Below are 21,900 nucleotides of genomic sequence, written 5' to 3'. Positions count from 1 at the left end.
CCCCACGAATGCATGGGTACTAATATAGGATTCAGAAAATCCCACCAAAGTACTCTGCACAGGAGGCTGGTCTTGGCCATCTTGCCAGTGGTGAATCCAGCACTGTTGGAAACAGTCGAAGGGCCAGAGCTAGGAGATTGGAGACTGACAGGAAGGATTTGGGCACAACAATGAGTAGCAACTCCACCTCCTCCCCTGTGCTTTGGGTCAATCCTGCACAAAGGGAAAGAAACCATCCCCATTTTCAGAGCAAAACAAAAATTATAACCTAAACCCAGACCCACCTCAGCTATTTACAGCATGAACTCAGGATTCAAAAGTGCCAGGTGAGGTGTTTATGACAACACTCTCCGGAGACACAAATGGAAATTACTAAAATTATAGGTGACTCGGCTATTTAGGGGCAGTTACACACATTTCTAAATCTGAATGATGCTTGGGTAGACGGAAGCCTTTGCCATTCCAGCAGCCCTTCTTAAAGACACACAATATTAAAGATAGTTTGGTACTGAATATATAAAGCCAGATCACATGTTGATACTTGCAGTCCTGTGATTCTTAAACAGGATTACACTTTGTGACTCTTGGCTGCTCAGGCCCTCGGCATTAGAATATTCACCCAAGTAGCTGCAACATTTTAAAGTAGAAACCAAATGTTTATTTGTGGAATTTAGCCTTGCCCACAGTTTACCAAAATAACAAGAAAACCAGCCTTTTTCTATGTTTGAACTACATTTTCTTCCCATTACATTCTTGTAATGCCAGTAACATATGTTTAAGTAAAAGTACTCCACAAGCATATAGTCCTCAAAAAAGATAACAAAATTATGACTCATGGAAAAAGTCGGCAAGATTTTCCCTGAAACATATAACAAATAAGAGACATATGGCATTTATGTTTATTCTTACAATTGTCTTAAAATAATGACTATCAACACTCGATTGCTCTAATTGCTAAGTGTTTTAGTGGCACTTACATATCTTTGTTTTCATTAGAAACAAAGGGGGAATGACAAAACCTATCATTTGATTTCTAAAATGATATACTGAGACCACAGAAATAACTCTGGTACAAGCTTACCATGTTTATGTCAACTCTACTAGCATTTTGAGCTGTTTTGTGAAGTTGACTAACCAAGGCCTGAACAAATCTTTTAAGAAACAGAAAGAGAGAGATGGGGTTTGGAGTTAATGGGCAGTGGTCAGGGCTGAGCAAGGAGAACACGGGCATAAAGAGGTGTACAGAGGAGATGCTGAGGAGGGAGGGGGCGTACAAGTGAGATGGATGAGAGAAAAGAAATACTTTCCCTCCGGTAATCTCATCTTCCCATTTCAGAGCTTCTAGATCAAGGGCTTCAAAGCTAGCATGCTAGCTACATCATATCAAATTGAATTCCAGATGGTTAAATGTAAGTTAAGAAATCATTAAAGGAATTAGAAGAAATTATAAGTGAATCATCTTGGGAAGAGGAAGAGCTTTGCTGATGTAACTCCAAAGCCATAAATCATGAATGAAACATTTATACATTTTATCCTCTGTACATTAGAAACCATAAACAACATGTAAAGGCAAGTGGTATATAAAGAATATGTTCAGTATATGTGACGAACGTGTGATATGACCGATATACAGGTAACTCAAAAATAAATACATTTTAAAAAAATAAATACTCAGGTAAACAGGCAAATAACAAGGACAAGCGATTGACAGAAGAAATTCAAGAGTCCCGTGAACAATGTTCTACAACATTAGCTTCCAGAGAATGAGAAGTTAAAGCATTAAGACCATTTTTATACTGTTAAGTGGTAAAAAAAAGATAGCAAAAGCTTATCAAAAAATGCAGAAAGACAGGCCCTCTCACAGACTGCTGGTGGGGTGCCGAATAACACAACCTTTCAGGAGGGCAATTTGACAACACAATGCAGGAGCCCTTTTTAAAATGTGCGTAACTTCTGATCTATTGATTTAACACCTAGGAACTTCAGGAACATATTAAAGATGTTCGCAAATATTTAGCTAACAAGATTAAATCATGGCTGCATTGTTTGTTTATCATAAAGAAGAGTAATAGAGCATCCTGGAGCCTCAGTACAATAAAATATTAAAAAGCTGTTAAAATGAAGTTGTGAAAAGATGTTTAATAACATGGAAAGAGTACACATTATCAAGGGGAAAAAGCATAAATGAGTTCAAGTGAGTAAGGCACTGAGAATGCTGTCTGACATAAGTGCTTTATAAGTGCTAGCTACTTTATTAAGAATGATTCCATATTTTAGAGAAAAATATGTACAGAAACACAGAAATAATATGTTCAGAAATAAAATCTATGCATGTCAAAAGATGTAGTTAGTTTAGAAATACTAACTACATTTTTATTAGTATTTTTATTTTCTTCTTTTGCTTATCTGTATTCTCTGAAATTTCCACTGAAATAAGCGATATTTATTAATTTTAGAGATAAAAAGGAAGGCTTTAAAGAAATCATGTGTATAAAAAGCTAATGCAATGGAAATCCATTTATAATATTTGAATGGGAGGAAGAAGGTTACAAATCATCAGTGTAGTCCCAAATGTTATTACGTATTTACATATAAACATATTACACATATTTGTAAACAAATATAATAAACATTACAATTACCTATTATGTAAGTAAATATCATATACATATATAATCATAGAGAAAGGATTGAAAGCATACGCAATAAAATGTTGAAAACATCAGTGATTATTGCTGGGTGTTACAATGAGTGCTTTTTAGAAGTTTTGTGTGAGTGTATTTTCTCTATTTTCCAAAATATGTGTCATGCAAATGTTTTTTGTTTGTAAAAAAGAATAAGTTACTAAACAAACAAACAAACAACAACAACAAAAAACCCAAACACCGTGAGATATTCTCGTACCTCCTAGAATTCAAGCACTGTCCCATTTTCCAGCCCACTAAGGTCCAGGCCTCTGTGTCACACTGGACACGCTCACACACACACAGCACTCCCTCCACATGTAACGAGTTACCAAGTCCTGTTGATTTGTTATATTTTGCATTCCTCCTTTATTTGTTTTCACTGCCATCTGTCCAGTTTAAACTTTTCATTGCTCAATCATTGCTTCCATAAGGTCATTTCCCTGCTTCGAGATGTCCATCAGTTTCCCCCCACTCCTTAAGCTGAAGGTGAAGTCCCCCCACTTTTCAGGCACCTTGCGGGTTCTATTTCCTTCCTGTATACCATGCCTTATGAATCACAAACAACTCTACTTACTATTGTTTCAAATGCACTCTATATTTTTCCACCTTTGCTTTTGCTCAAACTATCCCCAACTACGACATAACCAGAGGCCTTTCTCCTTGTCTCCATGTTTCCTTTTGAGGCATAGCTCAAAATGCACTGTTTGTGATTCCTGCCCCTATCGCCCCAGAGAAAAACACATTTCTCCTTTCCAGCCCATTCATGTTACACAGAGAATAAGAAGAATAAAACAAATAAATATTTTTACCTTCTCTATTAGATTGATTATATTTCTTTATATCCTTCCCGTTGCCCAGACCTAGTAAGTAGTAGAAAATTAAGGTCTGAATGCAAACAAAAGGCTTTCCAAGACAGGAGACCAGTACATTTCTATCAGTAGAATCCTTTAATAAGTGACTATATTAGCACTCCACTTAAATGCTGAGACAGGGCTCTGGTACTACCTTTCCTGAGGAGTAAGGAAACCACTCCTGGAGGGGTCCCTAACAAAAGCCCACCAGCCGAAGGGTGTTGGGGAAGCTCTTGCGCATTCCCATGCATTTCTCCTGGTCGATGTACAGAGAATTGGCTTTGACTGCTAAGTCATGCTCTAGGGTGGCTTTGGTGTGGACCAGAGACTGCAGGGTGTTCTCAGCTTCTCTCAGGCGCTGCTGCAGGGTCTGGATGGTCTCGTCCACCTCATACACTTCGTTAACAAGGCTGCACGAGGGAAGAAGCACCCAGTTAGGTTAGCAGAAGTCACACTCCTGACAGTGGTTATTATCTGAATTAAGGGCATGTGTGGTTACTGAATCCCTATTGGAGGTGTGGCTACTGGGCCGGGCTCACGTGGAGGCCCCAGCAGCACGCAGGTTACACCAACATCAGAACTACTGCGTATTGCAAAGTCGCAAAGGAAGCAGTCCTTGTGTGTGGTTCTCCTATCTGCCTGGACCACTCCTATTAACTACGTCCAGAATCCAAAAGGCAAAAACTAAGCATATTTTGGGGACACCGGCAAATTTTCATATACACATATTAAATATTGTATATTTTTAAAAAGGGGAAAACTTTTAAACATTTCATGTTTTTTACTTAGTAAAAAATGGTAAAACGAAAACTTAACTAGACTTTCTTACATTTATTTTATCACTGAAATTATTGTAATAGTTAGGAAAAGTGGGATACCCAACTTTATTCAATGGCTAGAATTCAGCCCGACCCGTTAACATATCCTGGTGGGATGGAGGGAGGGATTAGTTAATGGGCCACTTCTCAAATTATAATGCCCCTCCCCCAACAACATCCTAAGGTCCCAGAGTAAATATATTAGTAACTGTTGAAAACTTAATAGAAGATGAAAATGATAATTCATTAAATCAGCTACATAAACCATGAAACAAGTTGCAGTTCTAATTATGTTACGATGATAAAAACATGACACATTTTTCACTTAAACATAAAGGAAAAAACTTTTTTCACTTCATGGAAAAATCTAGCATCTCCTCAAATTACATTAATTGATATTGTTTTAATTTTCATTTCTTTGTTAGTAAACCTTTCGTAAATATCCATTGATCATTTTGCATTTCTTCAGTGAATTGCCTCTTTCTATCTTGTGCTCCTTTTTCTACTGAGGTATTTCTATTTATCTTACTCATTTGCAAAGAGCTCTTTCAATACTAAGTATATTGATTTTTTTTTTGTCTGTTATGCTTGTGGCAAATGTTTTCCCTAATTTGATTTTTGCCTTTTAATTTTTATGATGTTTTTGTTATATGTAAGAGTTCAATGTTAACTAAGCCAAATCTCTTTCTTTCTTTTCTTTATGATTTCTTGCATTGTGTTTATATTCAGAAAGTATTTCTCTTCCTGAAAAGCAATTAAGCAAGGGCTCCTTTACTGACTGATTTGGCCAATAATATCCAAGGGAGATGACTATGTGGTCAGTCAAGAGAAAAAATAGGAAACAGGTTATAAAAAGCCAACAATGATAATAATAGCAATTCATTTATTAACTACTTTATTATATGCATAATATAGTACATATTATATACTAATATGTAGTACATATACATGTACTATCCTAAGTACTTTACATGATCAGACAATTTAATCCTATTGACAACACTCTGAAGTAGATACTATGATATCCCCATTTTAGAGATGAGGAAACTGAAGTACAAAGACCTTAGGTAACTTCCTTTACAGTTTATTTTTTTAATTTTTTTAAATTAAAGTTTATTGGGGTGATAATTGTTAGTACTTTTACACAGATTTCAGTTGTACCATTCTGGAATACATCATGTATATATCACATTGTGTGCTCACCACCCAGAGTCAGTTCTCTTTCTATTACCATATATTTGATCCCCTTTACCCTCATCTACCACCTCCCTCCCCCTTTACCCTCTGGTAACCACTAAACTATTGTCTGTGTCTGCGAGTTTTTGTTTCTTCATTTGTTTGTCTTGTTCTTTTGTTGTATATAAAACTAAAACAACAAAACAACAAAAGAACAGTTTTCAATGATTCTACCCATTGGCTGCCTATCATCCCCATGCTGTTCCCCTGCCTGACTCTAGTCAGTTGAAAACACAATTCCAAATTCATCAAATTTTAACCAGTTATTCAAAGTTAAGGTTTTCTTTATTTGAGGTTCATTTACCAGCAGACTAGAGGTGCATGAAGTTAATTAAAATATACAGTAATAGAAAGAGAACAGTGACAATGAACAAAAGGGACGTGGACATCCCTAGAGATAGAAAAGGATTTTGTGATTATAGAAAAATATCCAGACTATATTAAAATCGTTATACATTTCATAGTTTCACAGAACTTTGCAACTGGAAAATAAGTGTGAAAGGTCATTAAGCCCAGTTTCCTTGTTTTACAGAAGAGGAAATTGAGCCCAGAGGATTGATGAACTGCCCTTTTCAGGGACACACAGCCCACATGTGTTTATAAGCCGCTCACGGTTATCCAGGAAGCTCAGAAGGAAATAAGGAGCCTCAGTGGCCATAATAAAGAACTAGGTCCCATTTCCTGCCTTCTAAGCTTCCTGTGAGAAAAGGGCAGAAACAGAGACCCCAGAAGTTGGCCTCAACACCCTGGAACCCTTTCAGTACGGCCATCTCATTTCTATTTGTAATCCCCAAAGTGTGGGGTTATCAGATAATACACAGGATTCCCAGTTAAATTTGAATTTCAGATACATGTGTAATTTTCTTAATGTAAGTATTTTTTTAATTGTGGTAAAATACCAATAACAGAAAATTTACCATCTTAACCATTTTAAAGCGTACAGCCCAGTGACATTACTTGCATTCCCATTGTGCAACCATCACCACCATTTATGCACAGAACTATTTCATATTGCAAAATGAAACTGCCCTCATTAAACGCTAACTCTCAATTCCCCTCCCCAAACTCCTGGCAACCATTTTTCTACCTTCTGTCTCTCTGAATCTGACCACTCTAGGTAACTCATACACGTGCAATTATGCAGCGTTTGTTGTTTTATGACTGGCTTATTTCACTCAGCATAATAGCCTCAAGGTTCATCCATGTGGTAGCCTATGTCAGAATTTTCTTCCTTTTTAAGGCAGAGTAATATTCAGTGTAAGTATTTTTATTTAGCATAAATATTTTTAGTATAAGTATTCCATGCAATATTTGGGACATATATGAGGACTGACAATTAAGTTCGCGAACTTGTTGCAACGATGTTGCTAAACTTTTTCTGATATCAGAGGGATTATTCATCATGAATTTGTACCAACTGGACAAACAGTTAACCAAGTTTACAATTTGGAAGTGCTGAAAAGGCTGCGTGAAAAAGTTAGACGACCTGAACTTTTCACCAACAATTCATGGCTCTTGCATCACGACAATGCACCAGCTCACACTGCACTGTCTGTAAGGGAGTTTTTAGCCAGTAAACAAATAACTGTATTGGAACACCCTCCCTCCTCACCTGACCTGGCCCCCAAAGACTTCTTTCTTCACCCAAAGATAAAGGACATACTGAAAGGAAGAATTTTTATGACATTCAGGACATCAAGGGTAATACAACAACAGCTCTCATGGCCATTCCAGTAAAAGAGTTCCAAAAGTGCTTTGAAGGGCAGACTAGGTGCTGGCATCGGTGCATAGCTTCCCAAGGGGAGTACTTCAAAGGTGACCATAGTGATATTCAGCAATGAAGTATGCAGCACTTTTGCTACGATGAGTTCGTGAACTTAATTGTCAGACCTCTGAAAAATGATTCATTGTTTATCTGAAATTCAAATTTAACTGGCCATCCTGTGTCTTAATTTGTAAAATCTGGCAACCCTGCTACAGGGGCCAGTACAATGCCAGGCCCCAAGTGGCTCTTAAAGAAACCAAATTAAATGGCACCAAAGCAACAACTTCTCTGTTCAAAACTCTTCATGCTCTTTTCCTAAAAGACACACTGTAATCGTATTTAAGGAGATGCACAAATCAGCAGCTGTTACTGAGGCTGGGGAGCGAGACGATGGAGAGGGCATGAGAAGGACTCTAATTCTGCATTCCGTATAGATCTGTACTATTTGAATTTATTTTAAAATGAGAATGTATCCTTATCTTACTTGTGAAATTAAACCAAAAAACTTTTAGAAAAAAAAAGCAAGGTGAACAGTTTGACATAAAATTATGAAGAAATATTTTCTTCATAGTGTTGTCTTGTATTGACTGGTAGTATGAGAAAATGAGAGGAGACAATATTAACGTCTAATGATCATGGATGCTATAGACAGATGGTTAAAGACTAGGCAAGCAATACTTTTTAAAAAAGAACTTATATTTGCCATGGGGAAAGAAACTCACAATATAATATTGGCTGAAAGAATCAGGATATTAAATCCTATCTGCAGAAAGATCACAATTTTGTTAATGTGCCTGGTGAGAAATATGACAAATTGCTAACATTGGTTATCCCTCGATGGCACAAAGAATTGAGGATGGTTTCTTATTTCATTTACTGATTTTTCCGTCATGAACTGATACTACTCTTAAAGGCAGAAAGAAAAAAAAAGGCAATAACTATTTTTCAAAAAGGAAATACAGTTTTGAGGGATTTGAACTCTTTTTGACCTGTAGAGAGGTTATCTGACGTGACTCGCTCACCAACAGAATGACTGGGAAATATCATATCTTACTCAGACAGCTCAGCCAACGATGAATGGTTTAGAAACTCCCTAGGACGGCGCCACTGTGCTCCCCTTCTGGGCACACCTTTCTCGGTGAATATGCCAGTGTGTGGCTGATTCAGGCTGCGGTGGCCGATAGAGCAGATTGAGCCACCTGTGTGTCCCATATCTCAGGCAGTGGTGTCACCATCCTTGTAGATGCTGAAACTAAAACCCTCTGATCACCTTGACCCTGCCCTCTTCCTCATGGTCCCCCAATTCCTCAATCATAAAATCCTGTTATTCCTATCTCCCAAAGAGCCTTACCATGTGCCACTGCCCCCCCCCCCAGGTGCATTCTGGAATGTGCACGCTCCATCTCTGACCTCAGGGTCTTCACCCTTTCCATCCCTTCAGCCCATTTTTATCGCTCCCCATCCGCTAATTTATGCAATCTTCAAAGACCAAGCAAATACACACTTCTTCCTGAAGTCCCTCCCTTAACCCTGGGACTAGGTAGCTGCCCAATGTAATTTACTACATTTTTCCTGCAAGCCATCAGCTCCCTGAAAGCATGAGCTGACTTTGCTCAAGGCTCAACCCAGCAGCCCCTCCTGCAGTTGACAGGCATGCAGAAAATGCTTGTTGCAGGAGGATCAACTTCCATGTCCTACGTAAAGGAGGTCACAGTGGGAGGTAGGGAGCTGCCCAGAGGTCCAGGCCCACAGGATCTTTCAAGAAAAGCTTTTGCACAGAAAAAGAAGCCATCAACAAAACAAAGAGGCCACCCACCAAATGGAAGAAGATATTTGCAAACACCTTCCATAAGGGCTAGTATGCAAAATATATAAAGAACTCATACAGCTCAATAACAAAACATAAATAAATATTACAATTAAAAACTGGGCAGAAGTGCTGAATAGATAGATGCCTCTCCCAAGTCGGCATTCAAACAGCCAACAGAGACGTGAAAAGATGCTGAACTTCACTGGCTATTAGGGAAATGTGAATCAAAACAGTGAGATACCATTTCACACCTGTTAGAATGGCTATTATCAACAAGGCAAGGAATAACAAGTGTTGCAAAGGTTGTGGAGAGAAAGGAAGCCTCATACACTGCTGATGGGAATGTAAATTGGTACAGCCCTGTGGAAAAGAGTACGGAAGTTCCTTAGAAAAATTAAGAATAGAATTACCATATGACCCAGCAATTCCTCTTCTGCATATCTGCCTCCCAAAATTAAAACATTTATTCATAAAGATATATGTACCCCTATGTTCACTGCAGCATTATTCACAGTGGCCAAGACATGGACAAACCAAAGTACCTTCAATAGATGATTGGATAAAGAAGATGTGGTACCGTGTTTCCCTGAAAATAAGACCTAGCCGGATCATCAGCTCTAATGCATCTTTTGGAGCAAAAATTAATGACCGGGCCTAACATAATATAATAATATAATGTAATAATATAATATTATAATATAATATAATAATATAATATAATACCAGGTCTTATATTAATTTTTGCTCCAAAAGACGTGTTAGAGCTGATGGTCCGGCAACTTATTTCTGGGGAAACACGGTATATACAATGGAATATTACCCAGCCATAAGAAAAAATGAAATACTACATTTGCGGCAACATGGATGAATCATGAGATTATCATGCTAAGCAAATTAAGTCAGAAAAATTCAAGAACCCTATGATTTCATTCATATGTGGAATATAAAACTGAAAGCAACAAATGAACAAGAAAAACAAAAACTCATAGACAGACAACATTTAGTGGTTACCAGAGGGTAAGAGAGTGGGGGGGCGGGTGTACAAGAGGGTAAAGGGGGTCAAACATATGGTAACGGAGGGAGATTTGACTTTGGGTGGCAGACATACAATGCCATATACAAATGATAGATTACAGAATTGTACACTTGAAACCTATATAATTTTCTTAACCAATGTAAGCTCAATAAATTTAACTTAAAAATATTTTTTTAAAGAACAAAAACCAGACTCCAGGCAATAGAGAGGAAGCACAGGCTGGAGGGAGCCTGGAGATTCAGCTTTCAACCCACCTGAAGCCTGAGAAGGAAAAGGTACTGCAAAGCTCCAACCCCCCCCATCCCCCCCCACACCCCCCTCCCCCGCGCCCCACCCCAAAGGCTCACAGAAGCAACAGTAAGCTCTGAAAATACATCCAGACTATGCATCTCCTTTTATCTTAGAACCTGAAACTGTTTTCTTACTTTCAGTGGGTAAGGAAAGGAATTGAAACTTAATTGCCAAGTTTCTTTTGGTCTGGAATTGGTAAACACAAAAATCTGAGAACTGATCTAAAACTTATTTTGTTGTTGTTTAGGGCAGGTTGGATTAAATATATATATAACATATATATTTATATATATATTAAATATACATATTTATATGTATCAAATATATATATGTATATATATTTATATATATTTAACATATATAAATATATATATATTTTTTTACTGATCCCAGGGTATAAAATATCACTAGGAAAGAAACCAATCTTTGGGGAGCAGCTTATTTACAGTCACACCAGGGCCTACCTCTGGTCTCCCACCCCTCCCTCTGCCCCTTCCAGTGGCTTCAAAAGGAACCCTGAACCCAAAGGTAGGGAAAGAAGCAGGAAGATACATGAGTCTTTACTCCTTGCCGCCAAATACTAGTCTAGTGGAAAATTCATCTCAGGAAACTTTTGAAAAAATACACATTAAAATATCAATGTTTAAAAAAAAAGGAATTCAAGATACATAGAGCACAGGCAATTATCGTTGTTTTCCCACTGCTGTGTGAACACAGCTACGAGATACTGCACTTCCCTCAACTTTCACCATTAGAAATACATTTTTCCTCATCTTTCAAGGCCACATTTCACTCATAGTTTCCTTGTTCTTGGCAGATCACAGAGCGCTATTTTGCTGAAACCACTCATTTGGGGAGAATTACAGAACTGAAAAACATTTTGCATTGAAATACAAATAAAGCTACCGTAGTTAAAAAAAAAAAAAAGTATGGAGATTATTTAAGTAAAGCAGAGCCTGGTCTGGCCTGCCACCAAAGATGCCAGGAATGTTTAGAATTACTTTTGAAAGAACCCGTTTAGAAAATTTTAAATGAAAATAAAAGTCTTGAAATGAAAACAGCTATTTTTCTCAGTCCTCCCTCCTCTGAGTTTATGCGCGTATTTTTTCTTAATCTAATTCTGAAAGCAAACCAGCCAAAGGGCTGCTTTCAGAATGATCAGTTGAAGAGGAAAAATAACCCCCTCCCCCAATAATAATCCTAAATTCCACTGTTGTTACTCTGGGACCATATTTTTGGCAACGATATTTTAACAAGAAATCTTTAGAGAACAAAAGTAGGTTTTGTTCTAAAGCCAATAAAGGAGCAGAGGAAACAGACATACTACGGAGTGGACAGGAAGTAAAGGAAAAGCAACTTCTGTTTAGCTGTGAAGGGGAAAAAAGAGTAAAAACCATTCAGCTTTTCAGAAGCCTCTCTGAATGCCTCATTGTTTGATAACTCTAAAGCCAAATTAGACCACTACTAAAAACCCTCCTAAAAAGCAACCCTGGGTTTGTCTAATGGCAGTCTGAACGATGTATTTATCCCTATCTCTACTTGTAATGACTCTGCAGAAATTTTTGGAGCATGAAATTTCAGTTCAGCTTCTCCTAATCATATTTGCAGAAAGCCACAATTCGTGATTCAATCCCAACTGGCCAAATGGGAGTTCTTCTGAAGCAAACACACACTTCAGATTGGCCATCCAGCGGCCCACCTAGCCTCTGTAGTGGAGGGCAGCTTATCCTAAATAATGAGCACTATATGAGTAGGGTTTCTATGGAACCCACTCTGAAACATGTAGCTGGCTGAACTCCTATATGGCTATGGCCTAGATAACATCTCCACTTGGGGAAATGCAGTAAGTTTATTTGCATATAATCTAAAGCATGCTTTTTAGCATCCAACACAGACTATACCCATGCCACCATGTTTCCCCGAAAATAAGACCTAGCCGGACCATCAGCTCTAATGAGTCTTTTGGAGCAAAAATTAATATAAGACCCAGTATATATTATATTATATAGTATAGTATAGAATACTGGGTATTACAGTAAAATAAGACCGGGTATTATATTATATTTATTTATTATATTATATTATATTATTATATTATATTATATTATATTATATTATATTATATTATTATATTATACCGGGTCTTATATTAATTTTTGCTCCAAAAGATGCCTTAGAGTTGATAGTTCAGCTAGGTCTTATTTTTGGGGAAACACGGAATGTGCGTAGTGTATTTTGCAATATCGCTCTCCTCTGTGACCCTGTTTCATCCTCTGTGAGAGAGAGATGAGGATACAGTACCTCCTTTGTCAACTCATCCCACATGGGCACTAAGAAAGTCAGATGAGATAAGACACATGATAGAGGAATGGAGAAAGCACCCTGCAATACGAAAGATGGAAGAAGCAGAAGCAAATAGTTGGTTTGGTGGGATTGAGCTCTGCACGAAGACAGGTTAGGATTCACACTGTGGCTCTCATTCTTACTACCTGGTGCCACATGGGGCGAGGCACTCAACCCACTTCTGCCTCGGTTTCCTTATTTGTAAAATGAAGAAAATGAATGAGGTCGTGTACAGTGCTCAGGACAGTAGCTGGCACAGAATGAGATCAGTAAGTGGTGGCAGCCATTATTATCTCTCTATCTTTAGGATTATGTTCATCATTGTTGGCCTCACAAAAACTCCCTTCCCTTTCCCTCCAGGCAATCCACACTGTTTCTTTGGTAGAGCTCAAAGTCATTTTATCTGCTGGATAAATCCTTCATGGTGATAAGGGAATTAATCATGGGACAAGGTAGAAGACAAGACAGGTGGCCTCTCTCCCCAAAAACAATTCTGGATTTCAAGTGCTGCCCCTTTGTTCCTCCAGTTACTATAAATTCGATTTGCCTCTGCATGGAGCATTTTATAACCTAAGAATAGCAATGATGAAATCCAGAAAGAAAAGGCAGAGCAGGTACTGGGAAATTAGAAATGAAGCCAAAATTGAGTAGGGCGTTGAGAGAGGGGGGAGGCGGGTATCTTGGCCGATTCCTTACAAGCCCATCCTAAAATGTATTTTCCAAGTTAAAATAATAATAATAATAAAATCCATGTTGTGTTCAGTCAATAAACCGTGGCATCAGATGCCTCCTGACATGTGTATGCAGGAGACATGCTTGATGAAGACCAGCTGTTCTCAATTTCTACTGAGAACACACTAAAATGAACCTACAAGGCCATTGGGATTTTTCAGGGGATCCTGAGGATGGTCTTCATGACAAGAACAGAGACACTAACTGCTAAAAGAGGCCAAAGAGAGCAAATGGATGAAAGCAGATGGACAAGGGTCAGTGGCACTATAAGCCAAGTTCACATCTGACAAGTCTCCAGCACTGAGGAACACACAGCAGGCCGCTCTGCTATTTATAGCAGAGCTGTGCTGGAAACGAGAGAGTCCAGGGAAGTGTGGGGGACTCACACGCCTTGTTGGCCTCACTGAATGAGGCCTAATGTTTATTATCACTTTTTTGTGTGTAATGTTGATGTCATTTGTTGTTGTTTTTTTAATTGTGGTAAAATACACATAACAAAAAATTTACCATCTCAACTATTTTTCAGCGTTCAGTTTTGTGGCATTAAGTACATTCACAATGCTAGGCATTCATCCCCATCATCCATCTCAAGAACTTTGTATCATCCCAAACCAAAACTCCATGCCCATTAAACACTAATCTCCCACTATTAATATTTTAAGTGGGCATTGTTATGCCCTTCCATATTACTGGTGTGTGGGCAGAAAGCGCTTTCATAAAGAGCATGGCGTCCCAGTCAGGCTGGTGTCCTGTCCCACAGTGAACCTGACTTTCCCCTCCCGCCAAGGGCGCTCCCTCCTGCCTCACCGCAACTGGGACAAATCTCGGCAGAGCTCTATGTTAGGTCTCCGGGTACGCTCATCCAATCTGGTCTGAGCCACTTTCAGGAAGGCAGACTTGTCCTTGATGGCCTTCTTGATGGATTCTATGGTCATTTCAGTCTGGAAAATCTCCTGCAGGGTCTGTAGGAAGAGAAGCAGATGGCTGAGGCTTCAGTGCTGTGCCTGCTTGCCCCTTGCTTCCTGCCTCCTGCCAGTCCATTTGGAGCCCAGCCCACCTCGCCCCTCAGATTGGGAGGTTGATTCACTGAGTGCCCTGCTCCTTCCTAGCACCATGCCCAGCAAATCCGCAGTTCTCCCGCTGCCCTGGAGAGCTGACTGCATGGAACTTTCCCAACTCCCAACTCGGGGTGAAATCAGCCAGGGTGGAAGTATTTACACCACAGATATTGGCAAATGCTACAAGTCAGAGCTTTTTCTCCCACCTGAGGCCACCGGTTGTTAAATATTTACCAGCACACATTTGTGTGTAACTGAGAAAAGGGAGGCCATGAGGCTTCCATTCTCTCTTCTCACTAATCTCATAGAGATGTCTTCCTGTTGGTGGAGAATTTGCCTTGAAGCAAATCAAGGTCAAGCCCCAAGGTGCCTCACTCACAAGGGAGAAGCACTGGCAATTTTGTAGTCCTAATTTTATATCCTTTTTTCTCAAAGAGGGTCCCCCAAATTGCATAAACTTGGATCCCTCCCTGGTTCCTCCTTTGTGAAGCTAGTCCCTCTCTTGTGCTCTAAACCCTTCTTTCTCCTCCCTTTCTGCAATCTCATTTTCCCACATTCTCCCCATCACTCTCCCCCTTCCCCTGCTCCTTTCCTGTGGCCAGGAGAGGAGTCCAATTATCACCCAAATTCCTTTAAAACCTCATGTTTTCACCATCACTCTCTCATCCAGTCCTACCTGGGTGCTTCCAATCGGTGCTCTCACCCCTCTCCTCATGTTCACTGCCAAGTGTACTCAACAATGCCCTTCTCTCTCCCTGCACCTCTGGCCCACCGAATCTCATGGTGGCTCCTGTAGTAAGTCTCTGGCCCTAGTTGCCCTCATGAGACTGCGCTTTCAAAATCCATGATGAGGTGTCTCTGATGTCTCCCCTTCCTTGAATTCCCTCACCTTGCTTAATTTCTTGGGCCAACTGCTGCCCTAATTCCTTATGTTTCTCTCTAACCACTTCCCCTCATTTCTAATGCAAGGTTTTGTCCTCAGACGACTTCTACATCCTTTCACCCCTGCTGAGATATCACGTAATCACACAGATTCGAGCACTTGGGTAAGCCAGGAACTCTTAAAACTGTCACATAAGCTTTGATTCCTTTCCCATGCTTTCAACAACCTGCTGCAAATCATTACATTGCTCCTATCACCAAGGCCACGCTCTGGGGCTCCCTGTCTCTCACCATTGGAAATAACTGCTCCTTCTGCTAAACAAACAACATTTTCTCTGTAGCTGCAAGGGGTTCATGCTCTACCTTTCTGATGGAACTTATTTTCTATGTGCATGTTTTGTCTCACTCTAAGATACAAGATGGCAGGGTCAGTATGTCATTCATGTGTGTATACCCCCAAATGCCTACCTTGAATCTAACTTTCATGGGCTGAATTCTACCCTCTTCTCCCCCCAAAACAAATATGTTGAAGTTCTAACCCCTATTACCTCAGAATGTGACTGTATTTGGAAACAGAGCCTTTAAAGGAGTAACTAAGTTAAGATGAGATCATTAGGGTAAGTACTAAGCCAACATGACTGGTGTCTAAGAAGAGGAGGTTAGGACACAGACACACACTCAGACGAAAGACCATGTGCAGACACAGACAGAAGAGAGGCCTCAGAGAGAACCAACCCTACAAACACCTTTCTCAGACTTCTAGCCTCCAGAACTGTGAGATGATAAATTCCTGCTGTTTAAGTCCCTCAGTCTGTAATGCTTTGCTACGGCAACCCTAGCAAACTAATATAATAGTAAATAAAAATGTGTTGAACAAAAGGACTCCATCAAGTCAGTCTTCTAAAAGGCCTTTAGACTGGCTTCTTACTGCCCAAAGGATACCTTTCCACAAATGTCCTCTACAGTCTGGCTCTAACCTACCTTTCCTTCCAAGCTTCTGTCCCAGAACACATACCATCCACACTAGCCAAATGGGTCTGTTTACAGACCTGAACTCAACCTCTGATTGATTACCTCCTAAGGCTTTGTTCAAGATGTTGCCCATCTGGAATGTTCACTTCCTCTTCTAAATCCCCCAAACACTTCCTGTATTTGTTATCTGGCAACCACAATTTGTAATTTTTCTATTGTTATTAATTATTCATGAGCTTTTCATATGTATGCATCTCTTTTCCACAAGTGTAAGCTTCCTGGGAACAAAAACTACATTTTATACTTCTCTCTACCCTTCTCAGTACATAGCACACTGTCTGGCTCAATAAATATTTGTTGCCCAAAAATGGTACCATGAGAAAGAAAGATAAATTGCTGCAGCCTGAGAAAACATGGTGCTCTCAATTGGGTAACATCACCTTAGAATGACACGACTGAATTGTAAGGTTCTTAAAAAAAAAAGAAAGAAAGAAATATAAACATATACAGCATAATCCACAGAAATAATAAGAGCTCCAAGTCTAATACTAAATAAAAGAAGAGCTCCTTGTTTATCTTGAACATATGAATTCTGCTTGAATCTTTCATTTTATTGTTATTGTAAAACTCTTGTAGTTAGAGCACTTTAAAAAATTTAATAACAGAAACATTTTGAACTACCTAATAGGTTCCTGTATTTGGTTTTGTATTCCAGAAAAAAAGTGCCTGAAATTATTTAACAGAACACATTCCTACGATATGTTCTAATAATAAATTTACTTCCTAGTTACATATGGTGATTCATTAAGATTTAATAATAACATTTTTGTTTCTGTTAAAAATACTATGAACCTTTCATTACATAGTGCATTCTTTGTGTTTCAAAAAAAAAAAACCAACAAACCAGTGGATTCCAATTTCATTTTGATACCTGGCTACCTGGTTAAAATAAATGGTGCTCTTTGTACTGTTTTAAATTTTTCTTAGTGTGTATGGCCAGGAGGTCGTGCGCCTTATGGCATCTCTCCAGGAGTGGTGAGAGATTTGTGGTCCCTAAGGCCCTGCCCTATCCATCCAGGTCAGCTAAGGGTACCACCAGTGCTTGACTTACCTTTGCTAAGTGAATCTGAATCTTATTTTTAGCATCTGCAGTCTCAGCAACGCGATTGGTGAAAGCTAAGTTCACTTTGTTGAACTGATTCCACATCTCATTGGCAGTCACAACCAAGAGGTTTTGAATGTCATCTCTTAGTTTTGTGGAGGCTGCTCGTTCACTCTGGGAGCGGAGAATATTGTCATCTGTAAATTTGGCCCAGGACTCAGGCACTGAGACCCTGATAAAAGGAATTAGAACCAAACAATGGTGACAATGATGCATTGGCCTATATGGTCTATAGGCAATCATTCATTTTGTGTAAAAGAACCCAAATCACTGACCCTGGGTTTATTGAGTAAAATGTAAACATCAGAGCAAAGCTTGTTTTAAACTTTTCTTCATTGCTCTTTATCTTACTGCTAACCAATTTTCTATAAATCCAAAGCGTAAACTAACTCCTCTGCCAGTTTTGGGAGAAAGAAAAGATTGATGAAGGGTAAGGGTATGTAGGTTCATTACAAACATGTCACACAAAAATATTCAACCTCAGGAATAATCAAAGTAATGAAAACAACAATATACTAATAACCCTTTATCATAACAGCAAAAAGTGAAGAGAATGATTTGCTGAGGAGCATGTCTAGAAATAGATTCTCTTATATCCTAAAGATAGGAACGTTGATTTGGTACAACCATGCTACAGGGTAAAACGTCAACATACAAGAGCCTTTCAAATGTGTATAACCCAGAAATGTCACTTTTAGAAATATTTTTATTGAGATATAATTGATATATAACATTATATTGGTTTTAGGTATTCCACATAATGATTTGATATAGGTATATATTGCAAAATGATTACCACAATAAGTCTAGTTAACAACCCTCACCATATACAGTTACAATTTTTTTCTTGTGATGAGAATTTTTAAGATCTACTCTCTTAGCAACTTTCAAATATCCATTACAGCATTGTTACCTAAAGTCACCATGCTGTACATTACGCCCTCAGAACTAAAAATATGGAATGCTTCACGAATTTCCAAGTCACCTTTGCACAGGGGCCACATTAATTGTCTGTATCATCTCCCTTTCATTCCAATATTAGTATGTGTGCTGCTGAAGCAAGCACTCTAGAAATTTCCCTAAGGAAATAATGCACTCAAAGATGTATATGTGAGGACAGTCATTTTCAGCTTTATTTATGCCAATCACTGATAAACAAGAAACAGCCTAAATGTCCAAAAGTAAAGAAAAAAATAAGTAAATTGTGGTACATTTATAAAAGTAACCCATATAACATGCAAACACATATTGTAGAAGAATATTTTCACAAGCAGTGTTTTTGATATATTATGAAGTAAAGTATCAGACATGCTATTCAGGCAGTATGTGTGTAATGTCATTATTTAAATACATAATTTTTTATCTACATGACAGGAAGAATATTGGAAGGATTAACAGTAAATTGTTACCATTGGGCATCTCTGGGTATGGGTGACATTTCTTTGATGTAATAGGATATCAAAAGAGACGCTCACGGTTGACTTGAGATTTTAGCTCAGGCCCCAATGGCCCAAAATATCACCTGATGTGCTCCATACCTTGTCGTCCTATAAGAGATGGCTAAGAATTCGTGCCAGAAATAGTGGAGGCCCTTTGTGGAGGGCTAGGTGTTCAGAGTATGTGGTTCCATCCCAACCCACTCCTCACCCTGGAAGGAGCAAAGGAAGATGCTTCCTGCTGACCTTAAGCCAAGTAAGAGGCATTTCGTGGGGACCACTTAGGACATAGAGCCTGAATCTGATTCACACCTGAAGAATCTAAAAGTCAAAATAGGTACATGTTGCTGCTCTTACTAAGTGCTAAGAGAGGGGGCTGCTTTGGGGGTGACCAGCCGCAGAGTAGAGTTCCATTTGGGATTCACTTTATAAGAGGGAGGGGTCAGGAGTGTGGGAGGGAATGCAAGGGAACTTTCTGAGGTGACGAAAAAATGCTTTACCTTGACTATCATCATGCTTACCTAGGTATAGAAACTTGTCAACATTCATCAAAATGTGCACTTATACCAAATGTATATTATTGTAGGTGAATTTCACCTCAATAAAGTTGATTACTTGAAAAGAGAATGACTGGAAAAGATCATGAACTGAACATTTCATGCAAGGTCCTGGCAAAGAAACCATTAACAAAGGAAGTTCAACAGGCAGTGGTAATAAAAACGATAAGCTGTTCCTCAGCTTGTACCCCACAGAGTCCTGGGCATCCAATACACAGAGGCAACACTCTGCTTTCTGATTATCTGCGTTTTCTAGGTTCTCTGCATCAATCAGTTATTTATTATTTTCATAGTTATAAAAATAAGTAACAAATATTCCTTTACAAAAGGATACAGGATGTAAGTGTTAAGGCCTGACTGCAGAACATGCATACTAAGACTTGTCCGAAGCAGGGTGTGTCACTTACCTTTCCACATCTTCTCACGTCTTCTGCTCTAATCTATAAGCGGCATCATTTTGAAAGAAGGGAGAATGAATTAAATGACATCAAAATCATAGATGGGGTGTGTGTCTGACTTACGTCGCATCGACCCTCTCCACTCCGCGAAAGTAGCTGATGCCTTCTGATGTGTTCCGCAGGTGGTGGCATTTATCGTCGATCCGGTAAGCTGTCTGTTTATTACTCAGGTCCTTCTCCAGCTCGTGCTGGGCAGCTCTGTTGGCTCTGTAACACAGAGTGAGGAAATGGAGCTTCAAGTTTGGGTAACAATTTCATATAGCCCTTCTGTGTTGGGACCCACCCATTACTGCTCTCCGGCTCTCTCCTCCTTTACACAATGTCCAACTCCTCAATTAAAAGGAGCCTTCCCTGGAGATGTCCACACATGTGAGAAATCACAACCCTTCCCACACTGACCCTTTCATGGGGTGGGGTGGGTGGGGCTTAGGGAGAAGAGGTGTAGATAGACAAAAGTCAGGTACCTAGAGCCCCATTTCTGGGGCATATCTTCCTAACACACAAACTGTTCCAGATAGAACACTGGTTAAGAGTAAGCTGTCCACATCTCTGTCTTTTTTTCCTTCTTCCTTTTCCTCTTCTACATTATAACCCCTTTCTCTGCCATTCTTTGGTTGCTATTCCCTGAGAAGTTATGAGGCATTTATAGTCCAGCTTCCCTCCATCCGTAGGTGACCTCAGTTTGTGGTCAAGCCAGGCCTGAGAAGTTGGCCAGGAAATAGAAACCAAGGGTCAAAATTAACCTCCAAAGCAAAAGTCAGAGTTCTTGAAAAAAGATCAGGAATTGGTGGCTCCCCCACACTCGTGCACTCCAGCAGCCACCTTCCGGGGAAGGAAAAGGCCTTGGTGAGCTCTGAGATGCCTGGTGTTTACTGCAGTAACAGTAGAAAGGAGAAGTAGAAAGGAGGCCCAGCTGCTCACTACCGAATATACGGCCAAAGGGGTGGGCACGGGGGACGGGTGAGCCTTATCTTTACTCATGGAGTAGTTCGCTCAACAAATAATTATTGGATGCCTCCTACATGCCAGGCACTGTTCTACAAGCCTGTGATGCATCGACGGACAAAACAAACATCTCTTCCTCAATGAGCTTACATACATCCTACTGGGAGGAGACAGGTAATACCCACAAGGAAGCAAATCATGTGATTTGTTAGCAGAGCAATACAGAAAACAAAGCAGGAAAAGGGGTCGAGGAGTGTGAGCGATGATTTTAAATAGGATGGTCAGGGGTATGACTCCTTGAAGAGGAGATGTTTGAGCAAAGACTTGAAGGGGGAAAGCAGATCATGCAGGGCCTTGATGGACATTGGGAGGAGTCAGACTTTCTTCCGAGTGAAATGAGAGACCACTGACTTGCAATTTTAAAGGATTCTGGTGCCGGGTTGAGAACAGACTGCTGAGGACAGGGACACCCATTAGCAACAGGTGCAGTTACCCAGGTAAGAGATGGTGGTAGCTTTGGACCAAAGGGGTAGCACTGAAGGAAGTGAGAAGAGCTCAGATTCTACATATGTTTTAAAGATGGAACCACGATACAAATACACACACACACACACACACACAATGGAATACTATTCAGCAGTAAAAATAACGAAATTTTGTCATTTGATATGGATGAACCTAAAGGGTATTATGCTAAGTGAAATAAGTCAGACAGAGAAAGACAAATACCATATTATTGCAATTATATGTGGAATCTGAAAAACAAACAAAAAAAAAGAATAAACAAAGTAAAATGGAAATACGCACACAGAGAACCAGCTGATGGTTGTCAAAATTTAAAAGTACAAATGTGTGAGAAGT

At 39.4% G+C, this 21,900-nt stretch overlaps 1 protein-coding gene across 1 annotated transcript in view; it reads right to left on the bottom strand.

The window, feature by feature from the left end:
* Nucleotides 1–639: 639 nt before the first annotated feature.
* Nucleotides 640–21,900, bottom strand: part of TEKT3 (tektin 3) — a 42,494-nt gene continuing 21,233 nt past the window's right edge. The window contains exons 5-8 of the mRNA XM_081028060.1: nt 20,158–20,301; nt 17,593–17,815; nt 14,377–14,531; nt 640–3,948 (exon numbers count right to left, since the gene is read on the bottom strand). Coding sequence (XP_080884186.1) covers nt 3,732–3,948; nt 14,377–14,531; nt 17,593–17,815; nt 20,158–20,301 — 739 coding nt within the window. The 3' untranslated portion in view covers nt 640–3,731. The remainder of the gene's footprint in view (nt 3,949–14,376; nt 14,532–17,592; nt 17,816–20,157; nt 20,302–21,900) is intronic.

Source organism: Rhinolophus hipposideros, assembly GCF_964194185.1.
Source record: "Rhinolophus hipposideros genome assembly, chromosome: 20".
Lineage (NCBI taxonomy): Eukaryota > Metazoa > Chordata > Mammalia > Chiroptera > Rhinolophidae > Rhinolophus > Rhinolophus hipposideros.
The sequence above is the reverse complement of the archived record's forward strand: the minus strand, read 5'-3'. Positions and strand labels throughout refer to the sequence as shown.